The 17,205-nt window shown below is 33.2% G+C and overlaps 3 protein-coding genes across 4 annotated transcripts; 1 reads left to right on the top strand and 2 right to left on the bottom strand.

The window, feature by feature from the left end:
* Window positions 1-1,554: 1,554 nt before the first annotated feature.
* Window positions 1,555-5,767, bottom strand: LOC114173642 (vacuolar-sorting receptor 1). Its single transcript, XM_028058144.1, has 12 exons — window positions 5,208-5,767; window positions 4,224-4,916; window positions 4,053-4,141; window positions 3,898-3,967; window positions 3,746-3,829; window positions 3,570-3,646; window positions 3,399-3,480; window positions 3,125-3,207; window positions 2,916-2,982; window positions 2,219-2,347; window positions 2,016-2,125; window positions 1,555-1,909 (listed from the first exon to the last, which is right to left on the bottom strand). Exons 1-12 carry the CDS (start codon window positions 5,503-5,505, stop codon window positions 1,811-1,813), a joined length of 1,881 nt encoding a protein of 626 aa, XP_027913945.1. The 5' UTR covers window positions 5,506-5,767; the 3' UTR covers window positions 1,555-1,810.
* A 5,751-nt stretch (window positions 5,768-11,518) lies between these two features.
* Window positions 11,519-13,904, top strand: LOC114173643 (dual-specificity RNA methyltransferase RlmN). The gene is made up of 7 exons (XM_028058145.1): window positions 11,519-11,871; window positions 11,950-12,060; window positions 12,144-12,278; window positions 12,358-12,462; window positions 12,693-12,862; window positions 12,968-13,067; window positions 13,359-13,904. Exons 1-7 carry the CDS (start codon window positions 11,587-11,589, stop codon window positions 13,596-13,598), a joined length of 1,146 nt encoding a protein of 381 aa, XP_027913946.1. The 5' UTR covers window positions 11,519-11,586; the 3' UTR covers window positions 13,599-13,904.
* Window positions 13,905-14,537: 633 nt separating this feature from the next.
* Window positions 14,538-16,845, bottom strand: LOC114167262 (zinc finger CCCH domain-containing protein 13). 2 transcript variants are annotated; one of them, XM_028052298.1, is made up of 4 exons: window positions 16,728-16,845; window positions 16,361-16,493; window positions 15,960-16,020; window positions 14,538-15,618 (listed from the first exon to the last, which is right to left on the bottom strand). In XM_028052298.1, the coding sequence occupies exons 1-4, from the start codon at window positions 16,790-16,792 to the stop codon at window positions 15,071-15,073; spliced, it is 807 nt and encodes a 268-aa protein (XP_027908099.1). In that variant the 5' UTR covers window positions 16,793-16,845; the 3' UTR covers window positions 14,538-15,070. The 2 variants fall into 2 exon arrangements, with proteins under 2 accessions (XP_027908099.1, XP_027908105.1); XM_028052304.1 differs by having other exon boundaries at window positions 15,963-16,020.
* Between the last annotated feature and the right edge of the window lie 360 nt (window positions 16,846-17,205).

Genomic DNA, 17,205 nt, shown 5'->3' with positions numbered 1-17,205 from the left:
GGCGCGACACAATATAATATCATGAGTTAACGAAAAAAATTAAGTGACAAAAATTATTGAAAATTGTAATTTTATCAAGGATTTAAAATTTAATTAACCTATTTTGTTAATTTACTAATAAAAGAATGGCTTAAATACTTTTTTGGTTCTCATTTTCGTAGTGTTTGTTGCGGATGATCTTCATCTTCACAGAATATTTTAAATGGTCCTCATTTTTACCGAATGTTTAGAATGATCCTCATTTTTGCAATTAGTTTTATTTGGTCCTTTTCTGTAATGCCGTTTAAATCATTAACGGAGCATTGTACATGTGACACGATTTGTATTAGGGTGTATTACGTGTACATAAATTAGGTATTTGTATAGATACTTTTGAGGTATAACAATAAGGTATCTGTAAGCATCAATATTTAACTCTTTAATTGTTAACATCACTCTTTTCCAAATTGGGTGTGTGCTCCAATTGGAATGGAGGAACAAGATTGTCAAAACTCACCAACTGTCCAAACATTCCCTACCAAAACCCTACCTCACTTATTTATCCTCTCGAATATCTAATTAAGTCACCTGGACAGTACACGTAATACACCATAATACAAATCGTGCCATATGTACAATGCTCCGTTAATGATTTAACCGGCGTTACAGAAAAGGACCAAATAAAACACGAATTGCGAAAATGAGGACCATTCTAAACATTCGGTAAAAATGAGGACCATTTTAAACATTCTGTGAAAATGAGGACCATTCGCAACAAACACTACGAAAATGAAGACCAAAAAGGTATTTAGACAATTAGAAAAAAAAATATTGAGACAATTATGAATTCCATTGAGTTTTCCTTACTTGATCAAACAACCCAAAATTCAGTTATTTCAACGACATTAAATGATTTTTTAAATTGGTCAAGATTATCCAGTTTATGGCCGCTTCTTTATGGTACCAGTTGTTGTTTCATTGAATTTGCTTCATTAACAGGATCACGATTCGATTTTGATCGTTATAGACTAGTACCACGATCGAGTCCTAGGCAGGCGGACCTAATTTTAACAGCGGGCACTGTAACTAATTTTAAAAGAATTCATGCATTTCCATTAACTACAAGTAACTTATAATTATACATCAATGACATTTTATTGTGTCACAAATATTCACTTTCTCCTTTTATAACTTTTGGCATCAGATACATTTTTCATATCCGAAAATGGTAAATCTAGTAAATTATGATTCGTATATTAGAAATGATTACGTTTCATTTAGTTGGTAAAAAATACTGTTAGAAACATTTATATAGATTCTCTAGAAACCAAATATATTAATTTTTCTTTTATCCATAAACAGTAGTTTGATTAGTGAAGAAATCATCAATGAACTGTCGGTATTCAGAAACTGGTAATAGTATTGAAATCATTAATTCATAGAAACTCACGTGTTGAAGGCAATTTTGAGGCAGTCTCCGCAAGGGTGATAAAACTAAAAAAGAACATCATTAGTCGTAACTCAACGACATTTGGTGAGTGACAGGATTCAAGATAGATCATCCTACACACTACGGAACAAAGGAACAAGATAACCAAGTTAACTTGCATGTATTACAGCACGATAAGTTACAACCTTGTGCGTGGAAGAACGTGTCTGGTAAAGCAGAAATCCTAGAATCCAGAGAAATAGCACCTCACTCACCCTCTAAGTATACAGAATGCTACATTTCCATATCATACATACAGTCTGCTAAATTCAATGTGAAAATTCAAAATGGCTCAAACATGGTACAGGAAAAACCCACACCCATGCTACATTTTCCTTTCATTCATGCTCTTTCATCATTCACATGATTTGGAACTTCTCCTTGGCTGTCCAGGGGCATATATTGTGCCATGATTGCTCTGATTTCAGAATCCATGTATTGCTGCAAAACCACCAAAGAAAAAAAAAACACCATTAAATGTGTATCCTATAAAACTGAGTTCCACCATTATGCAAACACCAAAATGAAATAAAGCAGCAGAGCTCACCCTTATTCTATACTTGTACACTAGGAATGCCCCACCAGAAATCATAACTACGCCAAGTATAATCAGCCAGAAAGCAGCCCAAGTAGATCTTCCCTGACTTCCAATTTTACCTGTAGGTAATCCAGTAGAGGACATGAAACATGACTTATAACAAGCTCATGAAAATGAAGGATCGAGTAAAATGTCTTGTGTATTTTACTCACTTATGCAGGTATCGTGGTCCCTCATATATAAAAGATCTCCACTACAACTGCACTCATAGCTGCCCCAAGTATTCTTGCAGCTACATTCAGGGCACTGACAAGCCTTCTTCTCTCTGCATTCGTCAATATCTGTAAAGATGAAACATATATTCAATTTCAGGTATTCATTTTTCTCCAGTTATCTGGAAAACATTCACTAGGTGTACGCAGTGTCCCGTATTAAACAAACTCGGAGGACAGTACATCTCATCAAGAAAAGATGGAGGAAGATAATTTTGACCAAGGTGGTAAACCATTGAATGCACATAACATTTCTCCACGTATTTATAGAAAAACATAAGAGTATTAGAGACATGTTTGGATGAGCTTCTCCATAAGCTCCTTCTAAGAAATAAAAATAAGAAAAATTGAAATTAGCTAATATGTAGATGTTCTCCCGTATAACTTTTTCCTAAATTTTTATTTATACTTGTGCATAGGTTAATATTAGCTAATAGAGAAGATAATTTTAATTTCTCATTTATTTTTCTCTCTTAAAATGAGCTTATGGAGAGACGTCTGCAAACAGGCCCTAACAACCGAACTCAGGAATCTGTTTTCGATGTGTTATATATATAGTATTTACATGCTGATCCATATGACTCAAAAAGGTTTTGGGAAAAATGTTAATAGAAAAAATAATACAAGCAGCCCTCACCTTCACAATTTTTGACACCATCACCTTTAAATCCTGTGGGACACTGGCATTTGACCCCTCCGTTATCCTGCTCCAACAACAATTCATGAAATAATTCAGTTTCCAACACGAGGTATTAAATCCAGTAGAACTTCAAGCATTACAACAGAATTTAATGGAGATTAAATAAGTTCAGTGGAGTTGGGTCCAAAAACTTAATATTTACTAACCGAACAGGCAGAAAATGCATGTCCATTTCGGGCATCATGCCAACATCCTCCATTGTTTATCTTGCAACGTCCAAGTCCTCTTGCTGCAAATGCGGAAGACCATAGTTATAATTAAAATGCTCGACAGGAATAAAAGAATAGCAGATTCACAACAAAAGAATCAGCGCATCCTGCTCCACATAGCATAGAACTGAAGGAATAAACATGGAACGCTAACAGAGCACCCTTGAAGTAAATTATATTGACAGAAATCTGAAGTTTAAAGCCTTTTAACCTTCACAAGATGTGTAACCATCTCCCTTGAATTGAACACCGTCAACCAGGGGGCATTCACATACTCTCCCACGGAATGTATCCTGACCAGATACACACATATGTAAGAAAATAAAAAACTATAACCCCACATTGCTCTTTCTTTAGTTAGTAATTTTCATAGATAAATTACCTTGCACGCAGTGATGTTAGCTGCTGTATCCTGCCAACAACCACCATTGTTTGACAAGCACTCATTTGTCTCCACATCTGTCCCAAAAAGGTATACCAGTTGGAAAGAATCAGGTCTGCACCAAAACAAGTCCACTGTACATTTTCTGTGAAGCCAAAAAAAAGGTAAAAATTTACCAGTGCTCAGGCAAACAGCTGGTTCGGTAGTCTCCTCAAACCCAGAACATATAGCCTTTAGAACAGCTCCTTTCTCCAATTTTCCTGGAAAGATTCCGTTTAGCATTTGGAAATTCAAATCACTAACCATCACAGTAGCATACAGTACAAACCTCGATATTGTCGATTATTGACCACAAGAGTAGGCAAGATGGTAACATCACCTCGTGATCCCTTTCCAATCTAAAAAAAACACACCAGTTCTGTAAGATATCAATATATTACTGCACAGATATAATGAACTAATAGCAATTACAAAAGAAAATACTTGGGCATCTTGCTCTTCTTTCAAGACAGGATTATCAGCATCAGCATCTGGGTCGCCCATGCATTTTCCAATCTTTTCAATATTAAGACCTGCATATATTGAATAAATATTATTGTAAAGTCACGATCGACAAACGTAAGAAAAAATAACATGCCATGATGCTTTATTTACCCAGTGATTTAATAACAGCATCTGCACATTCCTTATTGTACTTTTTCTCCTTCATGGGGCATCTAATTTGAAAATCAGTGACATAGTCCCACCAGACCCAAGGCTTTCCAGTTTCATTTGCCACCTTGAAAACACATAGCTGCCTCAAATTTTCAACAACCACATCTTTCCCGTCATAACCAGTGCTGAAGTCCTGCTCAGGGTCTGGAGCACAATATCTTCCATGATTTATGCATTGAGACTTGCACTGTTTGCTCAATGTGAAAGCATGAGGACAGTACCAAGTTATATAATGGGGTGTAAACTGAGTGTAACCGCCTTTCTCTAGTATCTGCGCTGCACCCTTGAAATCCTTCACAAATTCCATCAACATGTCACACTTAACTCCACACTCATCATTGCTGTTGCTCCACAACTCATACTCCACACGATCATCTGGGTGAGGGACAGACTCTCTCCAATCAAGATTTACGTTGACCATGTCCCCGCCACTTATGGCATCCTTTAACTTTTCACCAAAACTTTTTCCAACAAGAGCAGATGGTATAGTTATGTTCTCCACATATTTGGCAGATGACCCATCCTCTTCAGGGGTGTCCATAGTTATTAAGGGCTCCTCAACATCATCTGCAACAAGAACCGCAGAAGCTCCAGCCTTCTGAGCATTCCAGACCTTCAATGCAAAGAAACAACCTGAAAAGGACACAAATAGTACTCCAACCCATGAGATAACTAAGCTTTTAGTGCTAGGTCATACATATAAGGGCACAAAAGCCAAACCAAGCATGCAAATTTCTAACCTTTTTCGGCTATAATATAAAAAGCAAGAGACATAAATATCATTATCCAACTTTCAAGTAAACAAATTGGGGCAACAGGAGCCCTCTTTTCCCCTTAAGATAGAGCTTCATCAAAGTACAATTAGAAATTGATTGTGAAGAAGACGGTGAATTAAGCAAGGAAGCAAAAGAAAAAGAAACTCACTTCCGCGATCGAGCAGAACAATGGTGGGAAGAGCACCGGGGCTTGATTTGAAGGAAATCCCAGACTCATCAAACTCTTTACAACCTTTCTTGTTATCCTTTGGGTAAACGACGTTCCCCGCCATGCTACCACCGTATTGAGGGATGCCGAAGTTCCCAATGGCACTGTCGTGAGTACCTCTTATTTTGTCCGGCGACGCCACTCTCAGGCTGTTCTTCTCCACCACGAATCGACCCATTATCGACACAGGCAACAATAACCCCACAAACAAACTCAGCAACCATCTCCAAACCTTCATTTTTCCTTTTTCTTTTTCTCTTTTCAAGACCAACTACTCTCTCGCACAATCACACACTCTTTCTGCTCAACTTTTTCTTGCAACTACTCTTGTGCTCTTGATCATCTCTATCATCAACTGTGATGTGATTTTGTGTTCCTTAATTTTTTATTTTTTTTTCTCACTGCTCAGCTCCGACAACAGCCTATTCCACTCTTCATCTCAATTCTTGCTCAACAGATTATCCATATCTCTCTCTCCTCTCTACTTCACTGTTATTATCAATCCTGCAAATACTCATCATTAATTTATAAAATTTTACCCATGTTTTTCCCGTGTTCTGCAAAAATTAATATAAATATTCATTAATTTATAAAATTTTACCACCACAAGAAAGAATATAATTCTCTACTGTTCACACTTGACACCAGAATATATGATCCATAAAAAAAAACAAGTGATTATTTGAAAATTAATAATATTAATAAAGGTATATTTCTTTTTATTTGAAACAAGAGATTCCTAAAGTAATACCCAAGCATAAAAATATGTTCGGAAAGAAAAGTAATTGCATATGTACTTTTATTGGATAAACATATATATTTTTATTGGATAAACTATTTATACCATCACAACCATATTCTTCAACAAATACATTAAATGCTTATTTATTCAAAATAACATTAAATGTTTATTGATTTAAATCTTATAGTATATTTCTTAAACTATTTATCATTAAATCATTTTTTTTAATTAGTAGCTGCATCACTAATGTCCAAAAGTTTAGTACCCACTCCCACTCTAGCGCTTACACATGGTGATAACAAATCTTCAACTAGGATTGAAGATTTTGTCTCTTCTAAAATATTTATATTAAGACACGTTGGTTATTAATTTGAAAAATAGTATTTTTTTAATCACTCTTATGGAGTGTGTATATGATAGTGACAAAAAGAGGGAAAAAAATAAATAATAAAAAGAAGAGAAGAATACTACCACAGAAATGTATATTTTAATTAATCTACTTTTTAAAGTTAATAATGTAATTAAATTGATTAAATGGGTGATTTTGGATTATATAATATTAGAACTTTTTCTGCAGAAAATATATATTTGTTTGCTCAGTCATATTCCAGCAAACTAAAAATGTAATATCACAAAAATTAAATATATGCAATGGTTTAATTTTATGTACTCTTAATATAAAAGTGTTTATATTTTTCAATTACTTAGAAGTTACTTTAAATATATTTCTTAAGATATCCTAAACCCTAAAACTTAACAAATTAACTAAATATACTGATTTACAATTAAACCAGAAAGAGTAAATTTCTACTCTATTTATGTATTATAATTAATATTTAGTGTTTTACATTCCATTTGATTCAATTAATGTCAAACTATTCGTACTCTACATATCTAAATGATGTTAAAATGTTTTTTATAAAAGCTTTGAAAGTATTTTTTTTTTTAACGTAAAAATGACAATATATTTTATATTCTTAAAGAATTAAAACTATTTAACATTTTCTTTGAAATCTCAACTAATCATTATTAAAAATATAATTTGACAGTATTGGAAATAAAGAAAAAAAAAAAGAGTAAGGGAAAAAAATAAGGTCATTGGAGTGACAAGTAGTAACCAATAGGAATTTGACAAGTGCACTTAATGACTCACTCCTACCAATAGTAACCGGACACAAGTTTTCGTCGGTCGTTCTGTATATATAGGCATTAATCACGTGCTTCTAACTAAAATTCTATCAGAGTGTCCCTGTGGTCCCAAATGAATTGGGTCTCTTAATATTTATTAACAAATATTTTTATAGGCATAGGAGAAAACAAACAAACAAACATGTAATTGATGGGGTGAAACAATTAATGGATAAAATATTTAATTTATATTTAAATTAAAAGTTTACCTTCTTATTTTCTTTTAATGCTGATCAAATTGATTTAATATAGAACTACTTAAATTGAAGCTTATTGAAACTATAAATGGAGGTACCACAATTTCTTTAAATAACTCGTGGATTGCAACTACATTATCTTTTGTCATTTTCTAGAATACAATGTAACTAACTAATATTTGTATTTAAGAAAAATAATTGTAATTAAAAAATGATATTCGTATAAATCATGTAATAAATTGCATATCAATACTTTTTATTTTCCTTATTACCGTTCTTTATTATTGCATATTATAATAATAGAGGGATATGAAAAAGTATGAATGGTTATATTCATGATCTATACTCAGATTAACATGTATGGGAATATCAATATCTTTGCTTATTAGGATATATATTATTAACATTTTAGTACATTCAAACTTTAGTTAATTTAAGATTAAATGTAATTTTATTTCTTTAATTTTGATTTGTGTATATATTTTATAATTAATTAACTTTGGTAGAAACGAGTTTTTTTTTTTTTTTGTAAAAATGGGTCATTTTGACCCATTTATATAAAAATAGTCGGTTTACTAATTAATGAGAGAGTTTATTAATTTTTATTTTTTTTTTAATTTTTTAACTCTTCTATAATTTTTAAAGTTTAATATATTTTTTTAAGTAAATTTTTAATAATAAGATTAAAGATATTTTAAATAAAAATTTATTATTGTAAATGTAATAATAAAATTTAAAATATCAAAATGTTAATAAAATTCAATTTAAAATATTTTTAATCAAATTTTACTATTGTAAATTTTATATTAAAATGTAATTATAAAATTTAAAATATTAGGTTTTAAAATATCAAAATTTTAATAAAATTTTATTTGAAATATTTTTAATCAAATTTTATTATTGTAAATTTTATAATAAAATGCAATAAAATTTAAAATATTAAGTTTTAAAATATCAAAATTTTAATGAAATTTAATTTAAAATATTTAATTAAATTATTAAAAATTTATTTTTAAAAAAGTATATAAAACTTTATAAATTATATAAAAGTTAGAAAAAAAATAGAGAAGTCAAATTATCACTAAAGTGTCTTGTGACCCATTTTTGTAATAAATAAGTTTGACTATTTTTGTAAAAAACTTTGAAATGAAGTAAATTTAGTATTTTATGTACTTTCATTACTGAAAAGATCTCAATTATTATTTTTTTTATTCAAATGTTTGGGAACATATGATATAGTTCAGATGCAAAATAGTTTAAAATTATAAAGTTAAAAAATAGAAAAATCTTCATAAAATTTAAAGCATTAGTAGGGTTTGTTTCAACTACCAACATGACATTATGATCTTATCTGTATCTGCTTCTCATTTATAAAATCATTACCATGTCTAGCTGGGCTATTGAAAACTACAATGATTTTTTTTTTTTTAATTTAAATACCAAATTGCTTTGTATATTTCCTTTCCTTCAAGATATCATGGTAATGAAGTATTTATAATTATCAGAATGAAGTAAAACATGTGGTTTCACCTGAATGAGTGATGCATCTCCCAGTACATTGATAATTCTGCTAAGTTGTAAGGTGGTGTATTCTGATCTGAGAGAACATTTGACTGAGCATGTGATTGAGTGTAAAATTGAATGAAAATAGCATGAGTAACAGGGAGAAGTCAGAATGTGATATGCATTGGTGATGACTGTGAGAGTGATTCTGTGTGGAGATATAGAATGATGACAGTGTCACACATGTGGGGGGCCATGCATCTTGACCATTTCCTTTCACACATATGTTTCAACTGCCCCCCACCTGTTTGTATATATTCCCAGACTAACACTAGGAATGCTATAATATTCACATGTAACACAAATACCAACCAAAACCATTTCTTAAGAGACATGGAACTACCAGCAAAGCCTAGAGCACTCATTGCCTTCCTCATCCTCCTCCTAAACCATGCTTGCCTACTCCATTCCCGAAATCTCCCAACTTCTCCTTCACCTGCACCAGTGAGTTCATCTCTCGTTTCTGTCTCTTTTTCTACCAATTTAATTTATCACTTTTTCACCACTGTGTCATTCTAAGTTTCAATGTCCTTTTTCAGGAAGGTATTGCCCCAGCAACATACGAGAGGAGCTTGAACCCACATGAAGGAAAGAAAGCAAATCCTAGGTTAGGTTCATTTCCAGCTACATGTCAAACAAAGTGTAACCAGTGCAAGCCTTGTGTGCCGGTTGAGGTCACAATCAAAACAATGGCAGAAGAAGAGAATCAGTACTATCCCATAGCCTGGAAGTGTATGTGCCAGAGCAACATATTTTCACCTTAGGCAACACTTGCTTTTTATTTTTGCATTTCTATGGTTGGCTAACTAGCTAGTTCACTTGTGATTATGTTACCAAAGCTATCTAATATCTAAACTAGTTCCCCTTTAAGAAACACATCTCAAATATCCTATACTTCATCTTAATCAAAAAGGGTTTTTATTGTTAATATAATTAAGATGAAGGAGTTGGCTGCTGTGCTGTGCATGCGTGATAGTCAAACATTTGCTTTTGGAAGGCTTAATTTTACCATGGAAAAGCAGCCTGATGAAAATTGCATATTATATATACTCTTAAGCTTAAAATAACAAAGGTGCTTTTTAATTTGAAGATTTGAAAAGTCAAAGTCGTCATTCTCACCCAACATGATCATACAATAAACTTAGTTTTGACATAGTGATTGATTAAAATAGTAATACAGTGGGCAGTCATTATTTGAATTTTGGACATTGATGATGGTTAGTATTGGGGAAGATTGGAACATGTGTGATATAAATACACGCTTAGTTGAAACCTATGGTATTACAAAACCAAAGTTTTAGCTGAAGGGGTTTCCGATTTGTGAGAGAAAGAAGACAGTGAGTAATGGAAGGTCTGATTCCATACATTATCGATGCCATGAGGAAGCAAAAGCCCAACACTTTAACCCATTCACGTTCAGATACCTCACAACGCAGCTACCGTATGCTATTGGGATCCGATTCCTTCAATGGATCTCATCACAGTCACACAATGATGAATCCCACCGCTGCAACCACTTCCTCTTATGCTGCCACCAACCTTCGGAATAGCAAATCGTGATTCATGGATGCAATGCAACCACGGCGGAACAACAATTATTTCATATATTCTTTCTTCTTTAATGTTTAATTCGTTTGTAGATTTCTAATTTCTGTCACTCAATTCCCAACTTTCATGTCCTGTGCTTCAATAATTGCTTTGGACGCATCTACTGTATGTTACTTTTCAAAACCCTACACAACATAAAGTGTATATTAGTAATAACTGTCCATTTTCAAATTAATTTTTATCTTTTCCTAAATAGTAAATATAATCATTTCAAAATTACTGTTTCAAGTACAGAATTTACGGTAAAGTATAGAATTGTATTGTAAAATATTTTTTTTTATCAATATTAATAGGTAGGGTTTTAATTTAACCAACTTAAAATTAGTTTTGCCCATTAGTATTTGGATCGTAAAAGTTATCACATAAGACTAATATGAGAAATATAATCGTACGAATATTAACAAATCGCATTGATTATGTCGTCGCTAAGATTTCATCACAATTAAACACGAATAAATATATCATTTTAAATAAATTGGTCGAATAATATAGCAAATCTTAGTACCCATAAATAAGATAAAGCATCAGATAGGAAAATTGATTACAAAATATAAGATGAAAAATTAAGAATATGAATATTAATTATAGTATAAAAATTATAAGCATAGAAGAATACTCAACTATAAAAAGAAGCAATGATAATAATAAAAAAAATACTCAATTATGTGATAAAATTAAATAACGAAAAGCAAAAAAAAACGTATTTTGAGGTTTTTAAATAATTAGAGTGAAATTTGATAATAAAAAATAACGAAATATAAAATCAAGGAGAGTCAAATTACAATAAAAATAATGTTTATGGGTAATACGTAATATGTAAGTACAAATGAAAAAAAATGGTTATAATCATGTTATTGATTTTATTTTCAGTTAAATTAACAAATTTTACGAAATTGAATTAGGTTTTAGTACCTAAGAATTAAAAATGAAAGGGCTTGGTTTAATAGTAAAATATTTGATATTTGAAGAGGATGATGGAATAAAATAGAAGGGAGGTGAGTGAAGATTGAGAAGGCGGAGGATGGGTATCCGATCGGTGTTTGACGGCGGCGAGCTGAGAAGGGAATTTGAGAAAAACGGAATTGACGGAAAATTCGTCGGAACAATATGGAAGCACGTTATCGGAAATAATGGGAAGGGAGAAAGTGGAGATTGGGATTGGGAGAAACAAGTGCCCTCGTTGCCATCTTCAGCGTACTCTGTCCTTCGTTCCAACTTCGGAGGAACAAAGCCTCTCTCTTCTTCTCTTCACTCCGTTTTCCACTCTTCCGACAACCTCACCTCCAAGCTCCTCATCAAGCTCCAAGTCCTCTATTCTCAACCACTTTTCAATCAATTGCAATTCATTCTGAATCGATTCGTTATCTAAATTCTTGTTTTTCAGAATGGGGCATTCGTGGAGGCCGTGATAATGAGGTATGATACTCGTTTGGGAAAATACGCTGGCAAACCCCGTCCCGGTGGGCTACGAGCAACTTTGTGTATTTCATCACAGGTTAGGTTACTTTTCAATTCGTTTATATTTCTTCCTCTTTGTTGATGCTAATGTTTCCTCCTCCTCCTTTTCTTTTTGTGCAGGTAGGATGCAAAATGGGTTGCAAATTCTGTGCCACTGGATCCATGGGATTCAAAAATAACCTATCCTCCGGGGAAATTGTGGAACAGCTCGTTCATGCTTCTGCTTTCTCACAAATCCGTAATGTTGTCTTCATGGTATTTATTTTTTACCTCTATTTCTGCACGAGCCATGTGTTTCTTGTTTGCAGATTAATCTATTATTTTCTTACAACAGGGAATGGGAGAGCCTCTCAACAACTATTCTGCTGTGGTGGAAGCGGTTCGCATCATGACTGGATTGCCATTTCAGTTGTCCTTGAAAAGGATTACCGTATCAACGGTAAAATATGCATTCTAGTTTTTCTGACATGACATGCCCGAAACTTTACAACTGTAAAATTAACACAATTTACACCATTTTCTGTGGGTATTAGTCTCTGTTCAGAATCTTGGATTGGGACGGTGCAGTTGCTATGTTTTTCTGTTCTGCTGTTAAGTAATTTCTTTTACAAACATTGTTGAATACTGGTAATATCTGGCTTATGAAATGCGTGGTTGCATCCTTAATAGGTTGGTATCATCCATGCTATCAACAAGCTTCATAATGACCTGCCTGGTTTGAACTTGGCAGTCTCACTGCACGCACCAGCCCAAGACATCCGTTGTCAGATAATGCCTGCTGCTCGTGCTTTCCCTTTGGAAAAACTTATGAATTCACTGCAAGAATATCAAAGAAAAAGGTGATTACTGAGATCATTCATGATAATTGTGGGCATTATCATTTAAACTTTTGTTAACGATTTTCAGTGATTTTGGAGGCTTTAATATTTCGTTATTGACTACAGTCTGCAGAAAATACTAATTGAATACATAATGCTTGACGGGGTGAACGATGAAGAGCAGCATGCCCACCAATTGGGAAAACTATTAGAGACATTTCAAGTGGTAAGCACTCCATATTTACTTAGAAGCACACGGGAAATTTCTGAATTTTGAGTAATTACTCTGAATTGCATTTATATATTTAAAACCTCTCTATTGAAAGTCTATGACAAACATTTATGCTCTGTCACTATAATTCCCAAGCCACCCTTATGCTCTAAAAAAATGCAGCCACTGATGAATGGTGGTGTTTATTTCTCAGAATAAGAGTTTCTAAACATGATGTTCATTCTCTGCTCCATTAGGCAATGCTAAGTACTAACCTTTTTGCATATGGTCTCAATTATGAAACAGGTGGTGAACTTAATACCTTTTAACCCTATCGGTACCTTGAGTCAATTCAAACCTACCAGTGAGCAGAAAGTCTCAAATTTTCAGAAAATTCTAAGAGGTACATATAATATTCGAACAACAGTTAGGAAGCAGATGGGTCAAGACATAAGTGGTGCTTGTGGACAATTGGTGGTTAACATACCAGACAAGTCTCTTGCCCGTGCAGAACCCCTCACAGACATAGAAGATCTTGTTATTTGATATCATATAACTTCAATTTTAATTCTTGCCCTCAATTTTAAATGTCTCCCGGTTCATGTTTTTTTTTTTTTTGTTTAATCTTACAGAAATTAGAATTAGAAGTGTAGAACTATAGACGTCATGGTGCACTGGCTTAACTGCGACCAAGATGATATGAATGTGTAAGAATCTTTTAGGTTTGACAGAATTGGAGAAGGAAAATTGTTTGTGAGAATAATATTTCAAAACTAAGTTTAGAAGTATTGATTTTGTTTAATTTCTAGTACCTAAAAATTTATAAAATTATAATACTTATTTGTTTCTTCCGGTCTTATTCTAAAATTATGTTTTATTATTTTAATGTAATTTATCAGTTTATTCATTTTAAATTAATAAATTACGTGTCGTGCGTTTTTATTTAAAAAGCTGTTTTTGTTGAAAGAAAAGGAAATGAATCCCTCACAGTTTATTCTTCTGTTGTCGAAATTTGAACATGATTCATTCTTTCCCTTGGTTAAGCTCACTATAAATTCATTTATTTTGGCTTTAATGAGGATTACAATTGGCATTTGCATAAACAAGATAAAAAAATGCCTTTGAAAACAAGGCGCCTTGAACCATCTATACGTCAAGGCGCAGATCGTTCATGACCGCTGTGTTAATAATACAAGCTTCTTTCGCCCAATTCTCAAATAATATAAGACACAAACAGTTAGAGAAACAATAAATTACAATTAACAATGTTTTTTTTTTTTTATATTTAGATATTTGAATTTGCACGCTTATGGAGTGATTTTCTTCACCTGCAATCTAAGTGAAAATGCCAATATATAACATTATTCAGTTTTTCTTCGATTTCCTTAGCATTTAACAACGTTAAACAAAAGCAAATTAAACTAAATATGCATCGTAATTTTCTCGACTACTTTAAAATCAACTGAAAATGAAAGTGCAGATGTCCGTAACTTGTAGCTATTTGTTCCTAAAATGGTTAATTTGTTCCTAAATGTAGAGGCTTTTACCAGGTCCTGTTATGAAAACTGATATACTTCCCTCTCCAATTCAACCCAATCACGACATTGACATACTTGGAGGGTTACACATAAATAGACCAAAATACAAATCCTAGACATTGACATACCTGCAAACTAGGGATTGTCTAAAACAGGCAAAAAGGTTGATAGTTTAGGAAAACTCGAGAATTTCAATTGCAATTTGCTCTGAGTAAAGCCAAGGTAATTTCACTTTCAAAGTCTGTCTGTCTCAAACAACGAGGATTGAATCCAGTTGGCTTCTATAAAACTGAAAGCTGTTCTGCTTAACATCCCTGGCATTTTGAAGATGGCAATAACTTGATACAGAGACAGACTCAGCAGCTTACAGCAACACATGCTTACAAATTACACAACTAAAGCGTCTGCGGAAGTTGTCCCAAAATCTACAAGTCGATAGGCACGATCTAAGATCTCAGAAATATTGCCTGCTGTTTGCTACTATGAAGCCAAGAGTGCTTCCAGCTTTGCAATCTTATCATCCTCATTCTGCGGAATAGGATCCTTACTTACATCTTGATACAAATCATGCTTCCACTTCTCAGTTTGAATTTTATCCAGAGGATAACCATGTCTTCCATTAAATTTATCTCTTCCCCTGTAACTGTCATTGCCCCCATACCTTCTTCCTCTTGATGGAAACCCATCTCTCCTACCTCCAACCTTGTTAGGTGCTCTGTCATCTGCAAAAGGCTTCTCAGGTCTACCCAAATGCTGTGGATTGTTGCTTCTTTCCTCCTTCTTCCTGTCATTCCTTCCTACAACCAGATTAACATCTCCTGATTCCACTGGAATCCTCTTCTCCCTAAATGCAGGTCTTTTCCTTGAGGTAGGAAGTGGATCATCTTTCCTTTCAGAAAAATCATCTCTTCTCTGGAAAGTATTATCATCTGGTTTAGCTTGTGATTTATCATCTCTCTGTTCTCTACGGTGACTTGTCTCTGCTCTTTCATTAAATTGCTTTCTTGTGTCCTTCCACCATCCACGCTCTAAAATACAAGAAACCAATAAGATTGATTATATTTCGTGAACAACTAAGTCTTTTATAACTCATATTTCCACTTCATGCAAAGAAGGCACCGGTGGCTCAAAATTACAAAAAAACTTCTTCAATTCGCAACCACGTTTTACAACAAAATGAATAGAACACATTATAACTGAAAAAAACTTGTTTTCTAGCATAAAATGAAAGAAATATTTTACTTGCATGACCAGAGTCAATATACAAATCATCCATATACGGGACTCCCCATCACGACTCATGACTGAAAAGATAACACAAAATACGAAGATAATACAAATCCAAAAAAAAAGAAAAAAGGAAACTCACCACCTGCTTTCCTTTGACCTGAGCTTTGGCCAACCTGCGCAATGCTACCTCGTTTCTCTTGCTGTTATAAAACATGCATAGGCAAGCCTAAGGTGGTTATATATATACAGAGGCACTTGAAGGTATGGTGCTGAACACGAACCCCACTACAACACCCTCAAAAAATATAGAATGCGTACACTGAATAAAAATCAAGCACACAAAATTTAAAATCTCTAGTTTAATAAAGACATTTTCTTTCATATGGAAACACAAGTAACTATAAATATTCTAAGCGCTTACAAATTTGAAGCCGTAAGAATGATTTCCAATAGTAAGAATTTTGATAGTAGTTCCGACAGTGTGAAAAACAAATTAAAAGCGAAAGAAAGTAATAATGAAAATAAGGGAGATGTGGGTACTTGAGTGGGATGAGGTGCACGCTGATGATTTGGTTCATTCAGCCGCCGGTGGTCTCCATTGTGTACGTTAGCGCTGTTTTCCACTCTCTCTTTCTCTTCTTTTCCATATGCATCTTTTCTGTATCTCTTTGGGCTACAATTCAATACAATACAATGCATCCATTACAACACTCGAAGATCTTTCCAAACTCAGGTTGCAAATTTAGAATTATTGATTGGCTTAAACGCATTAAAGAGTGATAGGCATTACTGTTAAATACCGCACGACGCAAAATTTGAGAAATAGAGCAAACAATTTAAGCATTAAAAGTGTGAAGAGGGAGAAAGAGAAACAGAAAAGTTGAGAAGAAAAGAGAGAGAGAGGAACCTGGGTTGCGGATCGAATCTGGAATGGCGTCGCTTGGAATCGGAGTGACGACGAGACATTGTCATTAGCAAGTGAGTGAATGAATAATCCTATGTCTTAGGTTTCTTTCTCCCTTTTATCCACACAATCACGCACTTCTTTTCGATCTATTTTTTTTATGAATATTAAATTTTATTAATTTAATCAATATATTTGAAATTTCAATAAAAAACTTAAATAATTGATTTTTGATTAATTGATTTATATTAACGTTGGTATGTTGTTAAAATATAAGAAGTTAATTATAAATTACACTAACGAGATATTTGTAAAGTTTAGATTTTTTTTTCCCAAAAAGTAGAAATGGATACACGATATTTCTTATAAATTAGTTGTCATCCTCATTTTTATCACTTGATCGGAAACACAGTTCCGAACAGATACTTGAGACGTTGGAATAAGTTATTCTCATGAAAATCAATGAAGTCTTTGGTAGTAT

This window comes from Vigna unguiculata, chromosome 2, assembly GCF_004118075.2.
Source record: "Vigna unguiculata cultivar IT97K-499-35 chromosome 2, ASM411807v1, whole genome shotgun sequence".
Classification (NCBI taxonomy): Eukaryota; Viridiplantae; Streptophyta; class Magnoliopsida; order Fabales; family Fabaceae; genus Vigna; species Vigna unguiculata.
Note: the sequence above shows the minus strand (reverse complement) of the source record. Positions and strands in the feature narration are given on the sequence as shown.